The sequence below is a fragment of the Notolepis coatsorum genome, assembly GCF_963971535.1.
Source record: "Notolepis coatsorum genome assembly, chromosome: 16".
Classification (NCBI taxonomy): domain Eukaryota; kingdom Metazoa; phylum Chordata; class Actinopteri; order Aulopiformes; family Paralepididae; genus Notolepis; species Notolepis coatsorum.
In genome coordinates this window covers 59,102,758-59,124,841 of record NC_140180.1, presented here as the reverse complement: position 1 = coordinate 59,124,841, position 22,084 = coordinate 59,102,758, and the positions used below count along the sequence as shown (strand labels likewise).

The window sequence follows — 22,084 nt, the reverse complement described above, 5'->3', positions numbered from 1 at the left end:
GTTTTACAAACACTACAACTTACTTTTTTCTGATCCAGGTGCATAAGTCCACTTCTTCATGTTGCTCAGTTGCTGGTTTATACTTTGGTCCTAATGTTGGCACAAAGTTTAATTTAGCCTACTGTGTGTTGTTACAGCTGTACTGTAAACTACTAGCTACAAGTTAGCTTGCCTTCACTGTCCAAGATGGCACGTTCATGTCAACTACAACTACACTAGTCTTCAACTGAGATAAAAAAATATATATATATATCATCCAGTGCACAACAATAAGTGAACAAGTGAATAAAGATCTTAAAATATGAATGATTATATTAGGCAAATTAATGTTCTTCTTCAGGCAAAATGCACACAAGAGATGATGGAACACAACTTTGACTAGAACACTGACGCCAGCCCAGCTGCAGTTCTGCATGTATTTTACCAGGCAGACTCTGATTGGATTTGCAAGGCTGCCAATCATTCAACCTCCGTGTATTGGATGTCAAGGGCTGTCAATCATTAAATCCTCCATTCAATGGCAAGAGTTTAACTGCACAGTCCGTGCTTAGATGAAGTTAATAGCCTATTTTGATTGGCTGTTATTTATTATTTATTTAACAATGGGTCAACCTGTGAAGTATTCTGCACGAATAATTACTGCAGGCAATACTGCAGTGCAGGCCTGCTCAGAGCTGTCAATTTTGGCCATTTTTGAAGAAAAAAAATTCACTGGCATTTTTTTTACAGAGGAAAACATTTATAATAAAATTATAATAATAATAAAAAAAAATATATATATATATATTAAACTAGATAGGACTCGTGCACATCTGGTTGGACCCCGACTGGAGGTGCAGGTCAGCGCAAGAGAGATAAATAAACTAAAAGGAGAAAACCTTCAAAGGAAAGAAGGGACCGCACACTCCACAGGACTCGTTTTTGCTTATTTATTGTTTGCACAACGCGTTTCGCTGTCGCTTCCGCACCTGAGGAAGCGACAGCGAAACGCGTTGTGCAAACAATAAATAAGCAAAAACGAGTCCTGTGGAGTGTGCGGTCCCTTCTTTCCTTTGAAGGTTTTCTCCTTTTAGTTTATATATATATATATATATATATATAGGTATATGTAAATTAATAATAATTATGAATTATGAGTGAATTTGTATTTCACATGTTGTCATAGAGAAACCTCCACTGGTTGATAGCGTCATAACGACTAAATATAAAGCGATTCTGTCACGGCGAATGTCTTAGTCCTTTAAACAATGTTGGATGATGTAATTGATGGGTCATGAGTCATTGTAGAACAAAAGAAAAATCGTGGATTGATTGATTGATTATTTGCAATTTTATTAAAAATTTCTTCTTCCTTCCCCCTGACTGCAGCGCTCACTCTCACACTGTCCGACGCTGGCGTACCCACACACACACACACACACACATTCACATTCACATTCACATTCACATACACACACACACACACACACTCCTGTCTGCAACGGCGGGGGAGAGTCAGACTGAGAGAGAAGCAGCTGAGTGCTGCGCTGTTTTAAGTGAGCATGGTCTATTGAATTGATTGATTGGTTGATTGCTATTTTATTACTGTACGCCTGGTTTCCAACTGGTTAAGTTTATGCCCTCTAAAGTAGGTTTAAAAAAATAAATAAAAAAATAGGGCGAAGAAAACTTTTTTTTCCTATAGGGCAAAGAAAACGTTTTAATTTGTTTTATACAACGGCATGCAAATTTCTCGATTCTGATTGGCTGAAACAGTCCATTTACACGTATGTATTGGGACCATTCTACGCTTCTGGTCCCAAGACCCGCCCACAACCGAATCACATCACATCACTCCGCCGGATCACAAGATGGCGGACAATAATATTTAACAAATGGATATGTTGATAGCGTCATAACGACTAAATATAAAGCGATTCTGTCAAGGCGAATGTCTTAGTCCTTTAAACAATGTTGGATGATGTAATTGATGGGTCATGAGTCATTTTAGAACAAAAGAAAAATCGCGGATTGATTGATTGATTATTTGCAATTTTATTTTAAATGTCTACTTCCTTCCCACTGACTGCAGCGTTCACTCTCACACTGTCCGACGCTGGCGTACCCACAAACACACACACACACACACACACACACACACACACACACACACACTCCTGTCTGCAACAGCAGGGGAGTCAGACTGAGAGAGAAGCAGCGCTGTTTTAAGTGAGCATGGTCTATTTAATTGATTGATTGGTTGATTGCTAATTGTATTACTGTACGCCTGGTTTCCAACTGGTTAAGTTTAGGCTAAAAAAAATAAATAAAAAAATAGGGCGAAGAAAACTTTTTTTTCTTATAGGGCAAAGAAAACATTTTTATTTGTTTTACCTACTTTCTATAGAAGCATCTAAGAATGAAGTTCTATAGAAAGTAGGTCTGCATCCCCTTAACAATTGTGTGTATTGAGCCGTACTGTATTGTACCCATTCTGCATCTGGTAATACAATTTTCAATCAATCAATCATTCCAATAACCACTAACTTCATAATTAAAAACTAAAGAAAAGTTGGATGTGTTAGTTGGTTGGATGTCTTAGTTGAAAGGCAGTTGGATGTGTTAGTTGGTTCGATGTCTTAGTTGAAAGGCAGTTGGGGGGAGCTCCAGTAGCTCACCACGTACCGCGAGTGCTATTTCAGCGCCGTGGACAACCGCGCTCGCGCGGATCTGGGGCTGAGCGCGTTCGAATCCCGGACGGCAGCCGTGCCTTTCCCAGAGTGTCTTTCCCCCCCATCTGAACCCTTTCAGCCTGCTTCTGTCGGTCGAACTTGACCAAGTATGAATGCGAAGAAAAAGCGATAAACGCTAAAAGAACCAGGTGACTGGTCAAAGTTTAAAAAAAAGAAAGGCAGTTGGATGTGTTAGTTGGTTGGATGCCTTAGTTGAAAGGCAGTTGGATGTGTTAGTTCCAATAACACACAGTTGGATGTGTTAGTTGGTTGGATGCACTTCAAGCTGCTTCCAATAACACACAGTTGGATGTGTTAGTTGGTTGGATGCACTTCCGAGCTGCTTCCACATGGAGGCAACTTGTCTTTTTTGTAGTTGTGGGAACTACTTTTTCTGGCGGATGGTTTTTTCAATAAATCTTCGATTAATGTGTGTTTATTGTATAGCAATAAGGTTGGATGAATGTGGCAGTTGTATAAAAGCATTACACCACTTGCAGTCGTGATTTGTGAACAATAAACCATGCCTAGGGGGGTCTAACGACCACCCCTAGGCATGGTTTATTTATTGTTCACAAACCACTCCTGCGCGTGATGTAATGCTTAATTACCTACTTTCTATAGAAGCATCTAAGAATGAAGTTCTATAGAAAGTAGGTCTGCATACCCTTAACAATTGTGTGTATTGAGCCGTACTGTATTGTACCCATTCTGCATCTGGTAATAAAATGTTCAATCAATCATTCCAATAACACACAGTTGGATGTGTTAGTTTGTTGGATCCGTTGGATGCACTTCCGAGCTACTTCCACATGAGGCAACTTCTCTCAATCGTTCCAATAACACACAGTTGGATGTGTTAGTTGGTTGGATGCACTTCCGAGCTGCTTCCACATGAGGCAACTTCTCTCAATCATTCCAATAACACACAGTTGGATGTGTTAGTTGGTTGGATGCACTTCCGAGCTGCTTCCACATGGAGGCAAATTGTCTTTTTTGTTGTTGTGGGAACTACCTTTTCTGGCGGATGGTTTTTTCAATAAATCTTCGATTAATGTGTGTTTATTGTATAGCAATAAGGTTGGATGAATGTGGCAGTTGTATAAAAGCATTACACCACTTGCAGTCGTGATTTGTGAACAATAAACCATGCCTAGGGGGGTCTAACAACCCTCGGCTGCGCCTCGGGCCTAACGACCACCCCTAGGCATGGTTTATTGTTCACAAACCACTCCTGCGCGTGATGTAATGCTTAAATACACACAATTGTTAAGGGTATGCAGACCTACTTTCTATAGAACTTCATTCTTAGATGCTTCTATAAAAAGTAGGTAAAACAAATTAAAACGTTTTCTTTGCTCTATAGGGAAAAAAAGTTTTCTTCGCCCTATTTTCTTATTTATTTTTTTAAACCTACTTTAGAGGGCCTAAACTTAACCAGTTGGAAACCAGGCGTACAGTAATAAAATTAGCAATCAATCAATTCAATAGACCATGCTCACTTAAAACAGCGCAGCACTCGGCTGCTTCTCTCTCAGTCTGACTCTCCCCCGCCGTTGCAGACAGGAGTGTGTGTGTGTGTGTGTGTGTGTGGGTGTGCCAGACAGTGTGAGAGTGAGCTCTGCAGTCAGGGGGAAGGAAGAAGAAATTTAAAATAAAATTGCAAATAATCAATCAATCAATCCGCGATTTTTCTTTTGTTCTACAATGACTCATGACCCATCAATTACATCATCCAACATTGTTTAAAGGACTAAGACATTCGCCGTGACAGAATCGCTTTATATTTAGACGCTATCAACATATCCATTTGTTAAAGATTATTGTCCGCCATCTTGTTTTCTCCGAAGAATCTGCACGCGGAGTGATGTGATTCGGTTGTGGGCGGGTCCTGGGACCAGGAGCGTGGATTGTTCCCTATACATACGTGTAAATGGACTGTTTCAGCCAATCAGAATCGAGAAATTTGCATGCCGTTGTATAATGAGCCGTACTGTATTGTACCCATTCTGCAATCTGTTAAATAAATAAAAAGAAAGTTTGACTGGCCGCCGAGCCATACTGTAGTGGACATGGTGACTGCTTGACTTTAAAAAAAAAAATTAATAAAAATATTTAATAAAAAAAAAAAAAAATTGGCATCCCCTGTTATTTTACCCACGCGACGCCACTGTGGCTCAATACACACAATTGTTAAGGGGATGCAGACCAGAGAAAGACTTTCGTCTTGTTTACATCAGGGTCCCCCATTTTCAATTCATTATAACATAATGACATACATGACACAGATAGACAGTATTCAGTATACCTTCACACTCTATTATCTTATGCAACTCATATTCACTCCACAAACTGAAATATACATACATTGTTGAATGAACAGCCTGTTTCTTGAAGTTAGACTCTCCTCTAAATTGTAACCCCCCTCTATAAAAGAATTGTTGGATGTTACCCGGGAGTGAATAGTTTCTTGCTTTAAACATGATTTGTGCAGTCTTAAATTCAGCCAGGTCCCTGAGTTTCATGGCATGTGATTTAAAAAATAGTGTATTTGTGTGCTCCAGTCCAGATATCCTACCTTATTGATAATCAAATCAAAATCAAATGTATTTGTAAGGCCCGACAACACAAGTTAATGTCCCCATGGGCCAGGTAATGGTATACTTTTGCTATGCTATACACTACAGTCTATGTGATGTGGGTATGATGGTAATTAAGGAATGGTGAATATTATGTTTAATGTAAATGTGTATACTGGATATGAACAGCAGTATTATAGGCCTACAGCAGTATTGTACAGCCAGCAATATTATACATTATTATACATGACTATTCTATTCTAGGCTATGTCTAAGCTATTTTACAATATTATACATGAACTATGTGCAATTATGCATAAGACTACATAAGACACTATATGTGGGTATGTCAGGTGGTCTTGTGGACAAAGTTATGTCTGTGGAAGCATATTTATTTTAAAAATGTTGGACTTTATGGTGTTCTTGTTTTGTTCTTGACTTATTTACTTGTCATATTAGAACATTCTAGAACCTTTGTGATATCACAGTATGATGTCATAATCAAACATTCTAGAACATTTGTGTATCTATTCAACAATTCTCTCAGAAACAGTACTGAACAGTTCAGCCTCCGGAGCAGAAGGTGGTGACAATGCGCCATTAAAAAAACATGTCCTACTCCATCCGATTGGTTACACATGACATCATCTTCACGCGACTCACTCAAGAAAGTGTGGTCTTGTGTTCATAGATATAATGCTTGTGTTGGTCATTTGAAAACTTAAAATTTAACCTTACAAAGAAAGCCTCCAGTTGTATTTGTAAGTACCACACGATGATTAATTAACATTTGTATGTTAGTATATCTTTATGGATGCATTGTAGTCACTTTTGTAGCTTCCTATTCATCAGTCGATCCTACAGACAAGCTATTTGAAGTTGGCTAACGTTAGCAAGCTGACGGCTCTTTCCTAAAAACAAGTACCACTCAAACGGATATTTCTACATTAAATGTTGACGTTACACAGCACATATATAATACATGAGTCATGACGTTATATAACACACAGCCCATCTGATCAAGTTAGCCGACACAGAGTACCGGGTAATGGGCTACAATTATAGTATAATTATTAAGGGAATTCGATGTCTGAATGAATGAATGAATGAAAACTTTATTTAACAGATTGCAGAATGGGTACAATACAGTACGGCTCAATACATACAAGTAGGTATGGGGTTATACACCCAGATGTTTTATTGATTGATGTTAACAGATTGCAGAATGGGTACAATACAGTACGGCTCAATACACACGATTGTTAAGGGGATGCAGACCAGAGAAAGACGTTCGTCTTGTTTACATCGGGGTCACCCATTTCAATTCATCATAACATGACATACCAGATCTACAAATATGTGTACTGTTTATGAGTACAAAAATAGTCTAAAAAGAGAGTATATACATTTGAGGGGGAAGAAACTGTACATTGGAGGAGTCTAAAAAGAGTATACATTTGAGGGGGAAGAAACTACATTGGAGGAGGTGGGGTGGGGGGAAACTACATTGGAGCTGGTTGTACGCACCCCATATGCAGTCATGAGAATTTACATTTTTATCATCCACCAATCCATTGATTAAAAACATGTAATGGTATAATCAGATTGACAATGTGATGGTAATACACAATGTGATTTAAATAAAAAAATAAAAATAAGCACAGCCTTGCTTTGGGCAAGTTCTCCCTAGAGCTTTTTATTATTACCATTACATTATTGTTAATAAGTGTCCCTGGTTCTCCCCTCAGAATTCATCCTCTTGGTAGCCATGGGATCAGAGGGCCCAGAGAAGACTGGTGATGAGGCGCAGGTCCCTGGAGCAGGGGGCACCCGGTTCGACCTGGAGAAAGAGACAGAGTTGCGCTTCGAGGTGGAGGCCGGGGAGCGTGTCCAGCTGGAGCTCCTCACAGGGCTGGCAGAGGTCTTCGGTTCAGAACTGAACCGCAACAAGAAGTACACATTTGGACCGGGCTCCAAGATAGCAGTGTTTACCTGGCATGGCTGCACTGTGTGCCTATATGGCAAGACAGAGGTGAGCCACAGGCACGTGTGTGTGTGTTTGCGCTTATCAGGCTTGGGTTCCATTACAAAAGGTGTCCCGCGACCCGCATGGATAAATTCTGGGCCCCGTCTTATTTACCATTTATATGAATAATATTGTCTCATCTCTGAAAGGCTGTCAAGTTCATCTTTACACTGATCCACAGAGGCAATTAATTGAATCTCCCTGCTATGCCGCTATTTGGAGTTGGCTGTGTTGTTGTTTCCTTTGACATTCCATCCTTTTATTGCAGTGTGCTATTGGTGTTATTCCTCCATTTAGCTATCAGAGATGCTAAATCAACCGTTACATTGTTCTTTCAAGTCATAATAATCTCCCCCCCCCCCCCCCCCCCCCCCCCCCCCCCAGGTGGCATATATTTCCAAGGACACCCCCATGACTCTCTACCTCAACACACATGCTGCCCTGGAACAGATGAGGAGGCAGGCAGAGAAAGACATTGAGAGGGGGCCAAGGGTAAGAGCGATTTACTGGGTTCCTATGTCTAGATGGTTTAGATAAATTATTACCATTTATATTAATACTATTGTCTCATCTCTGAAAGGCTGTCAAAGTCATCATTATGCGGATGACACTGTTATCTATTGTATTGCAGTTTCTGTGAAACTAGCCACTGATAATGAAGATTTGGTGCCAAATGCTAGTTAAAAAATGTTTCTCTAGAGGCAGAGATATAGTTTATAATTGCCTTTGTATATCTACTGTGAATAGGTCTGACATTGAATGAGTCACAGAATACGAATACCTTGATATTTGGCTTGAGAGATTTACATTTAAATACCATGTGAGCGTTCTTGATAAAAATGGGTATGCACACGTGTCGATGCAAGTATGTGTGTCTCATCCCATGATATCATATCTTTCTGTGTATAGATGAAGATTGACTTCATTGTCAATGTACAGATGGCAATTTAAATTGGTATTTTCTAGTGCTGTCAATCGATTAAAATATTTAATCTGATTAATCGCATGATTGTCCATAGTTAACTCACGATTAATCGCAAATTAATCAATTTTTATTTCTTTTTCTAAATCTACCTTAAACGGATCTTTTTCGAGTTTTAATACTCTTATCAACATGAGAGCCAACAAATGCTTGCTTTATGCAGCCATTTAACACAAAATTGATGACCCTCATGCATTGCAAATTTGCATCAAATTCAAAATGCACAAAATAACTTAAATAACTTAATAAAACAAAATAACTTAAAAGAAAATAATAATTTAAAACAATTAATAAAGTGTGCATGAAATAATAGGGGAAAGAAAACGTTAGGAACTTGTTACATTCACCCACACAAGGACCCCCCCCTCTCTCTCTCCCTCTCTCACACACACTCTCCCAGCTCTCTTTCGCTCTTGCCCCTTCCTCATCTCTCTCACCCCCCCTCTCTCTCTCACTCCCCCTCTCTCTCTCACTCACTCTCTCTCTCTCTCTCACTCACTCACTCACTCACTCACTCACTCACTCACTCACTCACTCACTCACTCACTCACTCACTCACTCACTCTCACACTCACACTCACACTCACACTCACACTCACACACACACACACCTAGACAAAACTAGATGATCACTGACTGTATTAACAGTGCTCTAAACCTGCACAACAAAACTAGATGATCACTGACTGTATTAACAGTGCTCTAAACCTGCACAACAAAACTAGATGATTACTGACTGTATTAACAGTGCTCTAAACCTGCACAACAAAACTAAATAATCACTGTGACGAATGCAACAGACCTCTGGGGATTTCTGTCAACAAATCTGTGGTTTTTCTTTGACATAATATGCGACTATATTATAGTGATAAATAGATGAGAACTAGGTGCAGGTAAAATGGAGGACATGTTTTTGCTTTACATGGGGTGTAGCACAGATGGTTGGATAATAAAGGTGTGATTCTTCAGGTGATGGTGGTGGGGCCCGCCGACGTGGGGAAGTCTACACTGTGCCGCTTGCTGCTGAGCTATGCTGTACGTCTGGGCAGGAGGCCCACCCTGGTGGAGCTGGATGTTGGCCAGAGTGGGGTGAGACATACTTTACCTGCTAGAAAGACATTAACCCTTTCACTACCACACTACCAATGGGTCACTGCGACAATACAGAAGGTTAACCCTTTCTCTGCCACACGACAAATGGTTAACCATTTCACAACCACACTACAGAAGGTTAACCCTTTCACTACCACACTACAGAAGGTTAACCCTTTCACTACCACACTACAGACGGTTAACCGTCTAGTGTGGTAGTGAAAGGGTTAACCCTTTGTTGTAGACAAAGGAAGGCAAATAGTTATTTTTCTTACAAATATTTACATGAATGTCGTGTTTATATCTCACGGGTCAAACAAACCTCAACGTTATTGCCATAAAATACAACGTATATTGTTTCTTTACCTTTCTGTGAACGTCTAATAAGAAAACGTGTCTTGGTGCAGCTTTCGCCATTATACAAAAGTAACTGTACTTACAGTAGATTTAGTAGACGACAGAGTACAGCAACTTGCAATGGGCCTGGTCTACAAGATACACTACACGACCAAGTTACCCATGTACATGTCAAGATACTTCCCAAAGGTCAGTGAATACCATGATCACAACACCAGAGGGAGCTCCACAAATCATGTTAAACCCAGATTCGGCTCAAACAAGGGACTAAACACGTTTTGCAATTATGCCACATCAATGTGGAACGCCCTACCCAAAGCTGTAAAGGAATGTGAATCACTACCCACTTTCAAAAACACTCAAAGAACACCTACGGGAGACTGCAATTCGAAACTGGCCCCTACAAATGTCCTAACCCAGTTGTACAGTAAATGACCAAGTATGGCTTTGTCAGTATTCCAATGTACAGTGTACAGTGTACTTTTTTCACATCTGAGCGCCTGGGGTGGCTGATTTACCAACGGTAGACTCGATTGATGAAATATTAATTCAGATCGCATGGTGTTATTCACAGTCAAAGATGGAAAAGAAAACTAGGCGAGGATAATAATTGATATTCTCCTTTGGTTCATTACAATTTACTCAAGCATAGTAACAGACACAATATATCTGACACTGGGAATACTTTCCCTGAGGTCCATAGATACCAAGAACATGCAAACGGACCTTGTAGTTGTGGAGCAATTCTTCATTTACTTGGGTATGTACTTATAGGCGAATTTTCTGAAAATATGGCTAGCGTTTAACAGGTTAAGCCTCTAGATGTCACTAGAGCAGGGGTTCCCAAACTTTTTCAGCTCGAGACCTAAAAGAGAAATTTGGTGTTTCCCCGGGACCCAAACTTACAAAAATACATCATGAATTGCCATAACATACATTTATAGGGCAGCCGGGTAGTGCAGCGGACTAAGCGTCTGTCTACCACCACAGAGACAGTGCGATCGAATCCAGCTGTGGTGCTTCCGGGTTGGCCGACCGTCCATACTAACACAATGGGCAGTGTTAGCGGGTGGGAAACCCGGCGAGGGTGGGTCCTGGTCGTTGTAAACAGCGACTCCTACAGTTCGGTCGGGGCGCCTGCACAGCAAGGGAAGGATCTAGAAGAGGTGACCTTCCACACGTTACACTCTCCCAGTGAGAGTCCGCGCTGCCAGGTGAAAAGAAGCGGTGGGCTGGGTACACATGTGTCGGAGGAAGCATGTGATAGTCTCCGCCCTCCCGGACCGACGGTAGGGGGTAGAGTGCGCATTTTGCGCAACGACCAGGAAGGGGATTGGGAATTGGCATGACAACTAACATTGGCTTGGCCCAGCTACAGCGTGGACCGCTGTAGCTGGGCCAAGCGTTAAAAGATACGACTGCATCACCTTGTAAATACATTATTTATTAAATCTAGAATAATTAAACTTGAAGACATGGTTAAGTTTCAAACAATGTTAATTATGTTTAGGGCAAGAAATAATACACTGCCAGAAAAACTACAAAATCTTTTTCATTTAGAAAGTGAGTTTAGTAGGAGAAAATACAATTTTAAACATCAGTTTGCACGTACCACACTTAAACAGATGTGTCCTTCAGTTATTGGTGTAAAGTTGTGGAATTCTCTCCATAGCGAGCTTAAGGGATGTAAAAGTGTTTATCAATTCAAAAAAAATTATAAAAAAGAAATATTTAGTCAGTATGAAAATCAAATGTGATCTGAATAGTGAGATCTTTTCTTTTCTTTTTTTCTCTTTCTTTTATTATTATTATTATTATTATTATTATTATTATTATTATTATCATTATTATTATTATTATTATTATTATTATTATTATTATTATTATTATTATTATTATTATTATTATTATTATTATTATTTAATTTTTTCTTTTTAACTGTGGATTGTGAGTTTCTGTATAATGGTATAAATTATTATTTGTATAAATTAGGTTGTACACCGACCATTAAGAAAATACTTTTTTAGTTTAGGAATAAGGGGCAGGTAACTATAAGATTTATTCTTCTTCCTGCTCCTTTTGTCCATGGAATGTTATTTATGATTGTGTGTAATGAAGAAACTCTGATTGTATGATTCCATGTGGCAAATAAAACTCTGAATCTGAATCTGAATCTTGTTTGTAGAGCTAAATCTATATTCTATATTATAGCCATGGATACAATACTATAGTCATTTGCCACTGTTTCTTCCGGTCAAGATGCAAAAAAGAGATAATTTTTCCATGCATACATTCATGTGTTATACCGTGGTGATTTGAATATAAGTGGTTTTACAGTGGTATGGGGTAATTCCTGAAAGGCTGCATAATAGCCATATAGGTCAATTCTACTATATGCGTTGGCGTTTCTTGCCTATACACGCTAGTATTCCCGATCAAATCTATACAGTAGGTATTATGTTTCATCATGAATGCATGAAAGGGTGGGGGGGTCGTTTCTGAATATTGATTACCAGTAACGGCATTAGTATTGAATGCTAAAAACACTGATCAGCTGGATCGGTATGAAAACCTTGCACAATCAAGCCAGAATTTACGTCAGATGATCCTTACCTTTGATCGGGAGTATTCCAAAAATAATATTACAATTGTTTGATCAATATCTGCTCCATCCGATGTCCATTTGGCCCACGACATAACCCACCACAGCATATGCATCGGATGTCCCGTAGACATTTGGATGTGATCAATTGAACCTCTAGCTAGGGCTGGACGGTATGGTCAAAAATGTATATCACGGTATAATTTTAAGTATAGACGGTAACGGTATATATCACGGTATATTCATTTATATAAAATATATTTTTTTAAATTCTTCTGAAGGGGTAAAACACTGGTATGGCAGCTGTTATTCTGTTACAGCTGCTGAGCTATACTATAGCTAATGTCCATCAATATCTTCCTTTTTAATTAAATATGTTCAAGAATCGAATCAGGATTGTTAGCAGAGAGAGAGAGAGGGAGAGAGAGAGGGAGGGAGGGAGGAGGCTGCTACTGGAGCCAGCTAACGTTAGCTTGCTGATGCTACTACTACTTCGACATGCTGCTAGTGGACTGGAGCCAGCTAACGTTAGCTTGCTGATGCTACTACTACTTCGACATGCTGCTAGTGGACTGGAGCCAGCTAACGTTAGCTTGCTGATGCTACTACTACTTCGACATGCTGCTAGTGGACTGGAGCCAGCTAACATTAGCTTGCTGAGCCTACTACTACTTCGACATGCTGCTAGTGGACTGGAGCCAGCTAACGTTAGCTTGCTGAGGCTACTACTACTTCGACATGCTGCTAGTGGACTGGAGCCAGCTAACGTTAGCTTGCTGATGCTACTACATCGACATACTGCTAGTGGACTGGAGCCAGCTAACGTTAGCTTGCTGAGGCTACTACTACTTCGACATGCTGCTAGTGGACTGGAGCCAGCTAACGTTAGCTTGCTGAGGCTACTACTACTTCGACATGCTGCCAGTGCTAGTGGACTGGAGCCAGCTAACGTTAGCTTGCTGAGGCTACTACTACTTCGACATGCTGCTAGTGGACTGGAGCCAGCTAACGTTAGCTTGCTGAGGGCGAGGCTACTACTACTTCGACATTCTGCTAGTGGACTGGAGCCAGCTAACGTTAGCTTGCTGAGGCTACTACTACATCGACAGTTAACATTACATAAGGTTTTAGCGCGACGTGGGCATTCCAGAATGGCGAGGATGCAAAGCATGTTAGACCATTGGACTCGTTGCAGAGTTTACATTACACATAGAAACTGCGCAACTTGCGAGAGAAGTTGTCACACAGCCTTCAAACGCAGGGCGGAAGAGCTAGTTAGCTTGTGTTTATTATGAAATGACAATTGCGTGCGAAGCCTCTGTGCTCCTAAATAATTTTTTCCAGTACGCACATATCTATTATCTATGACTAATTCTATCTATTTTTAGGGGCAAATGCAAGTGAAATAGTCGCGCTGTGGTTACATGACGTCATTGATATTTTAGAGCTGCTCTACCGGTTACAAGGTATAGTCAAAATCCCTACCGTAGCGCTAATTCATACCGTTTATACGGTATACCGTCTGCGCCCGGAGACCTTTCAATGTAACACAGGGTCTGGAACAGGGTTTACTGCACTCTTGATACCGCCACCTTGGAGAATCTGGCCGGTACTGCACCCTCGGCGTTGCAGTAGGCCTTCTAACGGCAACATACGGGTCCCTGGCATTGAATAGGATATTAAAATCGAAAAAAAAGAAAAACAAACCAAAAACGTAATATTACGTGTCTGGCACCCAACCGCTGGCGAGCAAACGCGTAATATTACGTGAATGGCACCCAACGTGTTAAAACAATGTCTGTTTTATGCTGAAACGTCATAATTTGACGTTGACTGGTAACACTTTCAAACTAGGCATTGCAGATCAAATATGACTAGAGATCTAGCAATATCATCGTACCAATCATAAAATCATAAAAATGTTGTCCGAGGCGGCTGGGTAGCACAGTGGACTAAGCACTCGCCTACCACCGCAGAGACTCTGGGATCTAATCCAGCTGTCAGCGGTACCTCCGGCTTGGTCAGTCGTCCCTACTAACACATTTGGCAGTGTTAGCGGGTGGGAAGCCGGTGGGGTATGTGTCCTGGTCGTTGTAAACTGCGACTCCCACTGGTCGGTTGGGGCGCCTGTTCAGCAGGGACGGGATCTGGGAGAAACAGCGTGAACCTCCGCTCGCATTACGTTCCCCCAGTGAAACTCCTCGCTGTCAGGTGAAAAGAAGCGGCTGGCGACTCCACATGTATCGGAGGAGGCATGTGGTAGTTCTACACCCTCCCCAGGCCGACAGTGGGGCAATATGCGCAATGACCAGGAAGGGTATTGGCATAACGACTAAATTGGGATGGGTGAAAAATACAGAAAAGCCCAAAAATAAATAGAATAAAAAAAAATTATAATAATAAAAAATAAAATGTTGTCCGAAACATATTTTAGGTTCAACTGTAGGTAGATAAAAAGTAAGTTGACAAGCGAACAAGCTGCCATTTTCTTTTTGAAAACAGAAGCACAGAATCACATACTGCCAACTAGCAGTTTATCCAATCAGGTGATTTAAACTGCAATGTGCCGAGTCGACCCAAGTTCATTATCCCGCTTATACAATGGCTTGATCATTTATGGTAAGAGTTATACCGTTTCCATAATAATAATAATAATAATAATAATTCATTTTATTTATATAGCGCTTCTCAATGACCCGAAGTCGCAGACAGTAGTTATAGTAAAAACAAAGAAACAAAAAAGGAACATGAGACCATGGGGGAAACGGGGAAAACAGCATGAGATAACACAAAAAGACAGAGCGACAGGAACAGACATCAATCGGGTTGGAGGGGAGGGGGGTTATTGGTGGGGGGGGGGGGGGGTTGAAGGCAAGGGAGAACAGGTGGTTTTTGAGGCGAGCTTTGAAGGTGGAGTGTAGGGGAGTCTCTGATGGACTGATGGAGGGAGTTCCAGAGTCGGGGTCCAGTGCGAGAGAAGGCCCGATCACCAAAGTTTTTGAGTTTGGATGTCGGGACAGTGAGGGAGGCAGTGGAGGAGGACCGGAGGGAGCGGGTGGGGCGGTAGGGAAGAAGGAGATCAGTCAGGTAGGGGGGGGGGGCAGGCTATGGAGGGCTTTGAAGCTGAGGAGTAGTGTTTTGAAGTTTATGCGTTGTTTGATCGGGAGCCAGTGGAGAGAGTGGAGGACAGGAGTGATGTGTTCACGGGACCGGGTGTTAGTGAGGAGGCGGGCGGCTGAGTTTTGGACCATCTGCAGTTTATGGAGGGAGCGGGAGGTGATGCCAGTGAGGAGGGAGTTCCAATAGTCCAGGCGGGAGGAGATGAAGGCGTGTATGAGGGATTCAGCAGCAGGGGGGGAGAGGCAGTGACAGATTTTAGCAATGTTGCGGAGGTGAAAGTATGACATTTTTACAATGGAGTGGACGTGGGGGTCAAATGAGAGGGTGGGGTCAAGGAGGACACCAAGGTTTCGGACTAGGGGGGAAGGGGTGATGGTGGAGTCATTGATGGTGAGTGTGATGGGTGAGGGTGGTTTTGGTGCCGATGACGAAAAGTGAGTGTGATCTGGTGAGGGTGGTTTTGGTGCCGATGATGAAAAGTTCCGTCTTGTCACTGTTCAATTTGAGAAAGTTGTGAGTCATCCAGGTTTGGAGTTCGGTAATGCAGGATTCGATGTGACTGAGGGGTGGGTTGTGGGGGGATTGTGTACTGATGTGTACTGGCAACCCATGTGGCCAGACTAATACCTGTAAAACAATAGCTATGTCCCATCTATTCCTATGCAATGGAAATGGTCTGGACTCTGCTCCAGCAAGTACTCAAGTCCCTAGTAACGACGAGTAAAATCTTTATAGTCCTTCCACCAAACTCTTGTCAGATCAAACTAATATGCTAGCCCTACTACTGTATTTAATTCACTAACACCATGATGTTAGAATGGAAAGGTATATCTACCAAGGGGGTAAAGCGCAAGTTATATCCCACCAGCAATCAGAACATTGATCCGAGACAGAAATCAAAAGCAGCAGAGGAAATCCTCCTCATCGTGGAACCTGCTGCGGATGATCATCATGGAACCTGCTGCTGATGATCATAATCAGGCTGAAAGCTATACAACACTATTTCAGTGGCTTTTCAACTTGATCTAGATCATAGCTGGTTAGCTTGGTGTATATGTTGACTATGAAAAATTCAGCATTTTTTATCTACATCAGATATGCAATAAGTTAATTAGTGGGAATCGCTGTCAGGCACAATAATGTAGCAGACAGTTTGACAGCTAATGGCAATCTATAAACAAGCGACTTCACTGAAGCAGACTTATGTTATACTGGCCACAGGCTACTATCTGATTCAGTTAAAATGGAATTAGCTAACGCTTGGCTTGGAAGAAACATGTAGCCAGGTTACTGCACATTGTAGGCCAATGAAATGCTTTACTGCCATCTAGATGAATTGCAAGGGAATAGCAGTAATGTATTGGAAAGGAGTTTACTATTATTGTCACCAGAAATGTTTAGTTTCTGGAGTCTCAGAACCTGCCCAAAGTCCCACCTCCCTCCATTATCAACGAGGGTGTTGCTCAATGCACAAGACAGGTGGAAGTAAACGAAACGGTGGCAAAATGGCAAATCACATTGATTATGTGCAAGCTTCAGATTACTTCAGTTATTTGTTTTTATCCAACAATATTTTTTTCCATTGACTTGGACATTGTTGACATTGTTGTCAGTCACTGCCTTTGTATCCTTCCTTCTTCCTCTTTTCTTCGCCACCACACCCACTGACTGATGATGTCACAGCTTGCAAGGAAAAAACTATTATTTTTTGGTTCCAGCTGAGAACCAACTTTTCAGGTTAAAATTTGGTTTGGGAACCGGAGAGGTTGTGGACGTCCATGTTATTGAGATGGAAAATACTAAATGTACCCTTTGGTAAATTGCTATAACCAAACTGCTTTACAGTACCATGATGTCGAACATTTTCAGTGTGGATGATCCTAGTTGGAATTTAACCCCAAACCCTTTATGTTAGTGCCTTGCTCAACGGTGTAATGATTCAATCTGATAAGGAATACATGCAAATTAGATTCTTTACATATAAGATCCAGCACATTACAAAATTTTACATTTTGTGCAACAATTTGATTTGATTCAATTGATTTCCATTACTTTTTAAAAAGGTATAACTATACTGTACCAACGTGACAGGACTGATCATCCATAATTAAATATATGGAACAGCTTGGTGCTTGATGTCCCATTTTAATCAAACAAATAAACACTTGTGTTTACTAATTTTGATTTAATTTGCAGTTTTCCATGTTCATACTGATGCCTGCATCACGATTCATTGTTAGTTGGTCTCCTCTTGCAGGTGTCGGTCCCGGGGACAGTGTCAGCGCTCTGCATCGAGCGGCCAGCAGACGTGGAGGAGGGCTTCTCGGTCCAGGCCCCTCTAGTCTACCACTTTGGTTCCACTACCCCAGGGACCAATATCAAACTGTACAATAAGGTGAGAGATGATATGGTACTCTCCTAGGGCGCTATGGTGGATCCTCTGGTGAAGTTACATACTGGTATATACTTGCAATTTAATCATAAGATAATACACTTGATGCACACTCTGTATAGTGCTTTTATGACAGAATATATATGATAGTTCTGAGTCTGACAAGCTCTTGTCTGTATAAGCTGACTGAAGCTCACTGAAATCTACTTTGTGTGCACTGTGGAGTACATTTCAGTGAGCTTCAGTCAGCATGTGCAGGCAGGAGCTTGCTCCATTGACTTTGCATTGGTTTGTGGTTAACTAGCCGGACCTACAATAGTATGAGGAACAGCATGGATTGTGCTGAGAAAGGATTCTACCAATCGATCACCTCATTGGTAAGTAGGAAATAGAAAAATCAGAACTACCCCTTTAAAAGCTATCTCTGGTGCGGCTACGTGGCGTAGTGGGCAAGGCGCTCGCCACGAATGCGGAGACGCTGGGATCGCCTGTTCGATCCCAGCGCTCCACATTGCTTTCAGTTTAGCTGGTCGTCCGCAGTAATACACATTGGCCGTATTAGGGGATGGGAAACTGATGGGTGGGGATCGGGCGTTGTGGACAGCGACTCCTACAGGTCGGTTGGTGCGCCTGCGCAGTAGAATCAGGAAGTGTCGGGGGCAGCGTGAGCCTCCCACGCGTTACTCCTCGCCACTGAGAGATCGAGCTGCGCAGGTGAAAAGATGCGACTGCTGTTACCTCAAGTACCGGAGGGGACTTGTGCTATGTATGACTTAGTCCACATTGCAGCCGGCTTGTGGGAGGCAAGAAACAGCGTTCGTGACAGGGGAGGGTTGAATTGGATGATACGAAATTGGGATGGGAGAAAAATATAGAAAATGGGAGAAAAAGTGGATCAAAAAAAAAAAAAACTATCTCTGTCTCTCCTTGTCTGTTGTGTATATGTTGTAGTTGACATCGTGCCTGGCTGAAATCTTCTCGCTCCGCTGTGAGGTGAACAGGAAGGCCAGCGTGGGAGGCTGCATCATCAACACCTGTGGCTGGGTGAAGGGCTCCGGCTACCAGGCCCTGGTCCACTGTGCCTCCGCCTTCGAGGTGGATGTGGTGCTGGTCCTGGACCAGGAGAGGCTCTACAACGAACTCAAAAGAGACCTCCCCCACTTCGTGCGGGTCGTCCTCCTGCCCAAGTCCGGTGGTGTGGTGGAGCGCTCTAAGGAATGCCGGAGGGAATCGCGGGACGAGAGGATCCGCGAGTACTTTTACGGCTTCCGAGGAGTCAGCTTCTACCCCCACGCCTTTGACGTGCGCTTCTCCGACGTCCGCATCTACAAGATCGGAGCGCCGTCCATCCCAGACTCGTGCCTGCCGCTGGGAATGTCGCAGGACGACACGCAGCTGAAGCTCGTGCCTGTGACACCGGGGCGGGACCTCACGCACCACGTGCTGAGCGTGAGCTGTGCCGACGAGGGGGAGGAGGGGGAGGGTGTGGTGAGGAGGGGCGTGCTGGAGAGCCCGGTGTGTGGGTTCATCGTGGTGACCTCTGTAGACACTCAGGCACAGGTGATGACCGTGCTGTCCCCAGCGCCCAGACCTCTCCCCAGGCACACGCTGCTCATCATGGACATACGCTTCCTCGACATGAAATAGACCCAGACACAGTTTGTAGACAACAATGATGTATATTAGGACATGCCCACATTTTGGCAACAGAAAGACATCGGGGTGCAATAGTTTGACCAGGGCCCTGTTCCTCGTACCTGGCTAACTGAGTTAGCCGGATAATTTTCAGCATAGCTTGACTTAAGCCAGACTTTTCCGTTCCCCGACGTCGGATTGTCTAAATCGCTATGGCAACAGATCAGAAAGTTTGAACTTGGTCGAGGGCAGGGTTTAGTTCAGTTAGCTCGATAACCTGCATGGCCACACCCTCGCAAAGAAATGCAGCTCGCTTCCTGAAATATTTCTCAGTCTAGATCCCATTATACCATTCTGAATTATGTTTTTGTGCTTCGCTTTTCTAGAGGGGGCTTTTGAAATGTAAAATAATAGACCTAAAATGCTGATAATAAATCATATTCAGCCTATAGATTTACTTTGTCCTAAATAATGCACGTCATAGGGGCGGCTACATGGCGAAGTGGGCAAGGCGCTCGCCACGAAATCTGGAGACGCTGGGCTTGCCTGTTCGAGCCCAGCGCTCCACATTTGCTTTCAGTTTAGCTGGTCGTCCGTACTAATACACATTGGCCGTATTAGGGGGTGGGAAACTGATGGGTGGGGATCGGGCGTTGTGGACAGCGACTCCTACAGGTCGGTTGGTGCGCCTGCGCAGTAGAATCAGGAAGTGTCGGGGGCAGCGTGAGCCTCCCACGCGTTACTCCTCGCCACTGAGAGATTGAGCTGCGCAGGTGAAAAGATGCGACTGCTGTTACCTCAAGTACCGGAGGGGACTTGTGCTATGTATGACTTAGTCCACATTGCAGCCGGCTTGTGGGAGGCAAGAAACAGCGTTCGTGACAGGGGAGGGTTGAATTGGATGTTACGAAATTGGGATGGGAGAAAATATAGAAAATGGGAGAAAAAGTGGATAAAAAAAAAATAATGCACGTCATAGTTATACGGAACCGATACGGTGCTCGCGCGTCGCGACACACAGGTTATTTTAATAACGAGGACCATTGCAAATGTGAATCCCGCTGGGATATTTTTAATGAATGAAACCTATCGGGCGTTTGGCTCTGATTAGTTTCATATTCTCCGCTGTGGATGTATTTGCTTAACGGAGCGCCCGGATTGTGTTTCATTCAAGCATAAATTGAAGCGTCTTTATACGTGGACTGTGGATTATGAATTACGAGGAATCTGAATCTGTGGATTGTTGAATTATATCACTGTCACTCACACATTATTGTGATATTGTAACTGGGATTAAAATGTCTGAGGAGATGCGCTGTTTGACGGGTTTGATGACGTGGATGTGACTTGAGAAAATGAATGAGCAATTGCAAGCCTTTGACGTTTTGACGAATGAATTTGAGAAAATGCATTTATCTGTTCAAGCACTGTTAGTGTTATCTGATGATGAACATGAGGTGTCACTGGTATAAACCAAAGGTTAATCAATTAAATGCATGTATGGATGATGTCCGAAACAGATTCAAACCTGATTAATAGTGAAACTGTATAGCCTCCAAGCATTTCTGACACTGTTATTTCGGATGTCGCGCCTTGAAATCTTTGTTTATAAAGTACATGATACCTAAGCCGAGCGCATACAGTACAGATATCCTCATAAGTATCTATTCATTCGTATCAATTAGATACTCGTTGGGCTTGTTTGTATCTACTTATTCTGAAAGAGTTGAACTAATTATTTTTGCTAGCGATAGATCTGATTTGATTATTCATTCCATTAAGCCTACTGCCAGCAGGCACATTTAAAGAAATAGAATCTGATTGATTGGGGTAATGAGGAACTTAACATTAGCCTATAGATTATGCATTTAACTTGTCGGCGAGGCTATTGAGCCGTACTGTATTGTACCCATTCTGCAATCTGTTAATAAAGTTTTCAATCAATCAATCAATCAATCAATGCCGTTAGAAAATCAGGATTTCTGCGTTCGACACCTGCAATCTTTTCAGGTGAGGCGGCCGCGTGCAATTATCCTGAGTATCGAGTCTGGTTCAAATTAACGAGACTGAATCAGCGTTCGAGGAACAGGGAAAGCCCGGATTCACACATTGGGTTAATTTAATCTGGATAATGGGACTTTTGATCGACTTAGTTGAACCTGCAGGTACGGGGAATAGGGCCCAGCTATACAAGCACATTAACCACAGGATTAGGAATACTACCTAAATAAATTACATTTGTCAAATGGTGATTTATAGACCCATATCCATGATATCCAATTAATGTGTGTGGAAGTGGCCTCAACATAATATTGATTTTGACAACCCTTCATTTAGTTTCTTGAGCCTGTTACCCTGGCCTATACCTCTTATAGATTGGTTGGGGGGAGACTGCTTCTGTTGCCTTTTTGTTATTGTGCGGACAGAAAAAAAAATAAGTTTATAGATGACACAAAGAGTAAGTCTCGAAGATAACATAATAATTTTGGAAAAAGTCTGGAAAATTACCACCAGACAGAAAATTGATTAGTGAGAGATGCTCACTAAGTATTATTATTGTTATTATCATTATTGGCATCTGGGCCCTA

At 42.2% G+C, this 22,084-nt stretch overlaps 1 protein-coding gene across 1 annotated transcript; it reads left to right on the top strand.

Moving 5' to 3' along the window:
* Positions 1-5,968: 5,968 nt before the first annotated feature.
* Positions 5,969-20,103, top strand: clp1 (cleavage factor polyribonucleotide kinase subunit 1). Its single transcript, XM_084331693.1, has 6 exons — positions 5,969-6,051; positions 7,039-7,322; positions 7,701-7,808; positions 9,268-9,387; positions 17,727-17,864; positions 18,813-20,103. Exons 2-6 carry the CDS (start codon positions 7,059-7,061, stop codon positions 19,506-19,508), a joined length of 1,326 nt encoding a protein of 441 aa, XP_084187819.1. The 5' UTR covers positions 5,969-6,051; positions 7,039-7,058; the 3' UTR covers positions 19,509-20,103.
* The last annotated feature ends 1,981 nt before the right edge of the window (positions 20,104-22,084 follow it).

Coding starts and splice junctions, on each gene's coding strand:
- clp1 (XM_084331693.1), top strand. CDS start 7,059: ATGGGATCAGAGGGCCCAGAGAAGACTGGTGATGAGGCGCAGGTCCCT. Junction 7,323..7,700: donor GCCTATATGGCAAGACAGAG/GTGAGCCACAGG, acceptor CCCCCCCCCCAG/GTGGCATATATTTCCAAGGA. Junction 9,388..17,726: donor TGGATGTTGGCCAGAGTGGG/GTGAGACATACT, acceptor CTCCTCTTGCAG/GTGTCGGTCCCGGGGACAGT.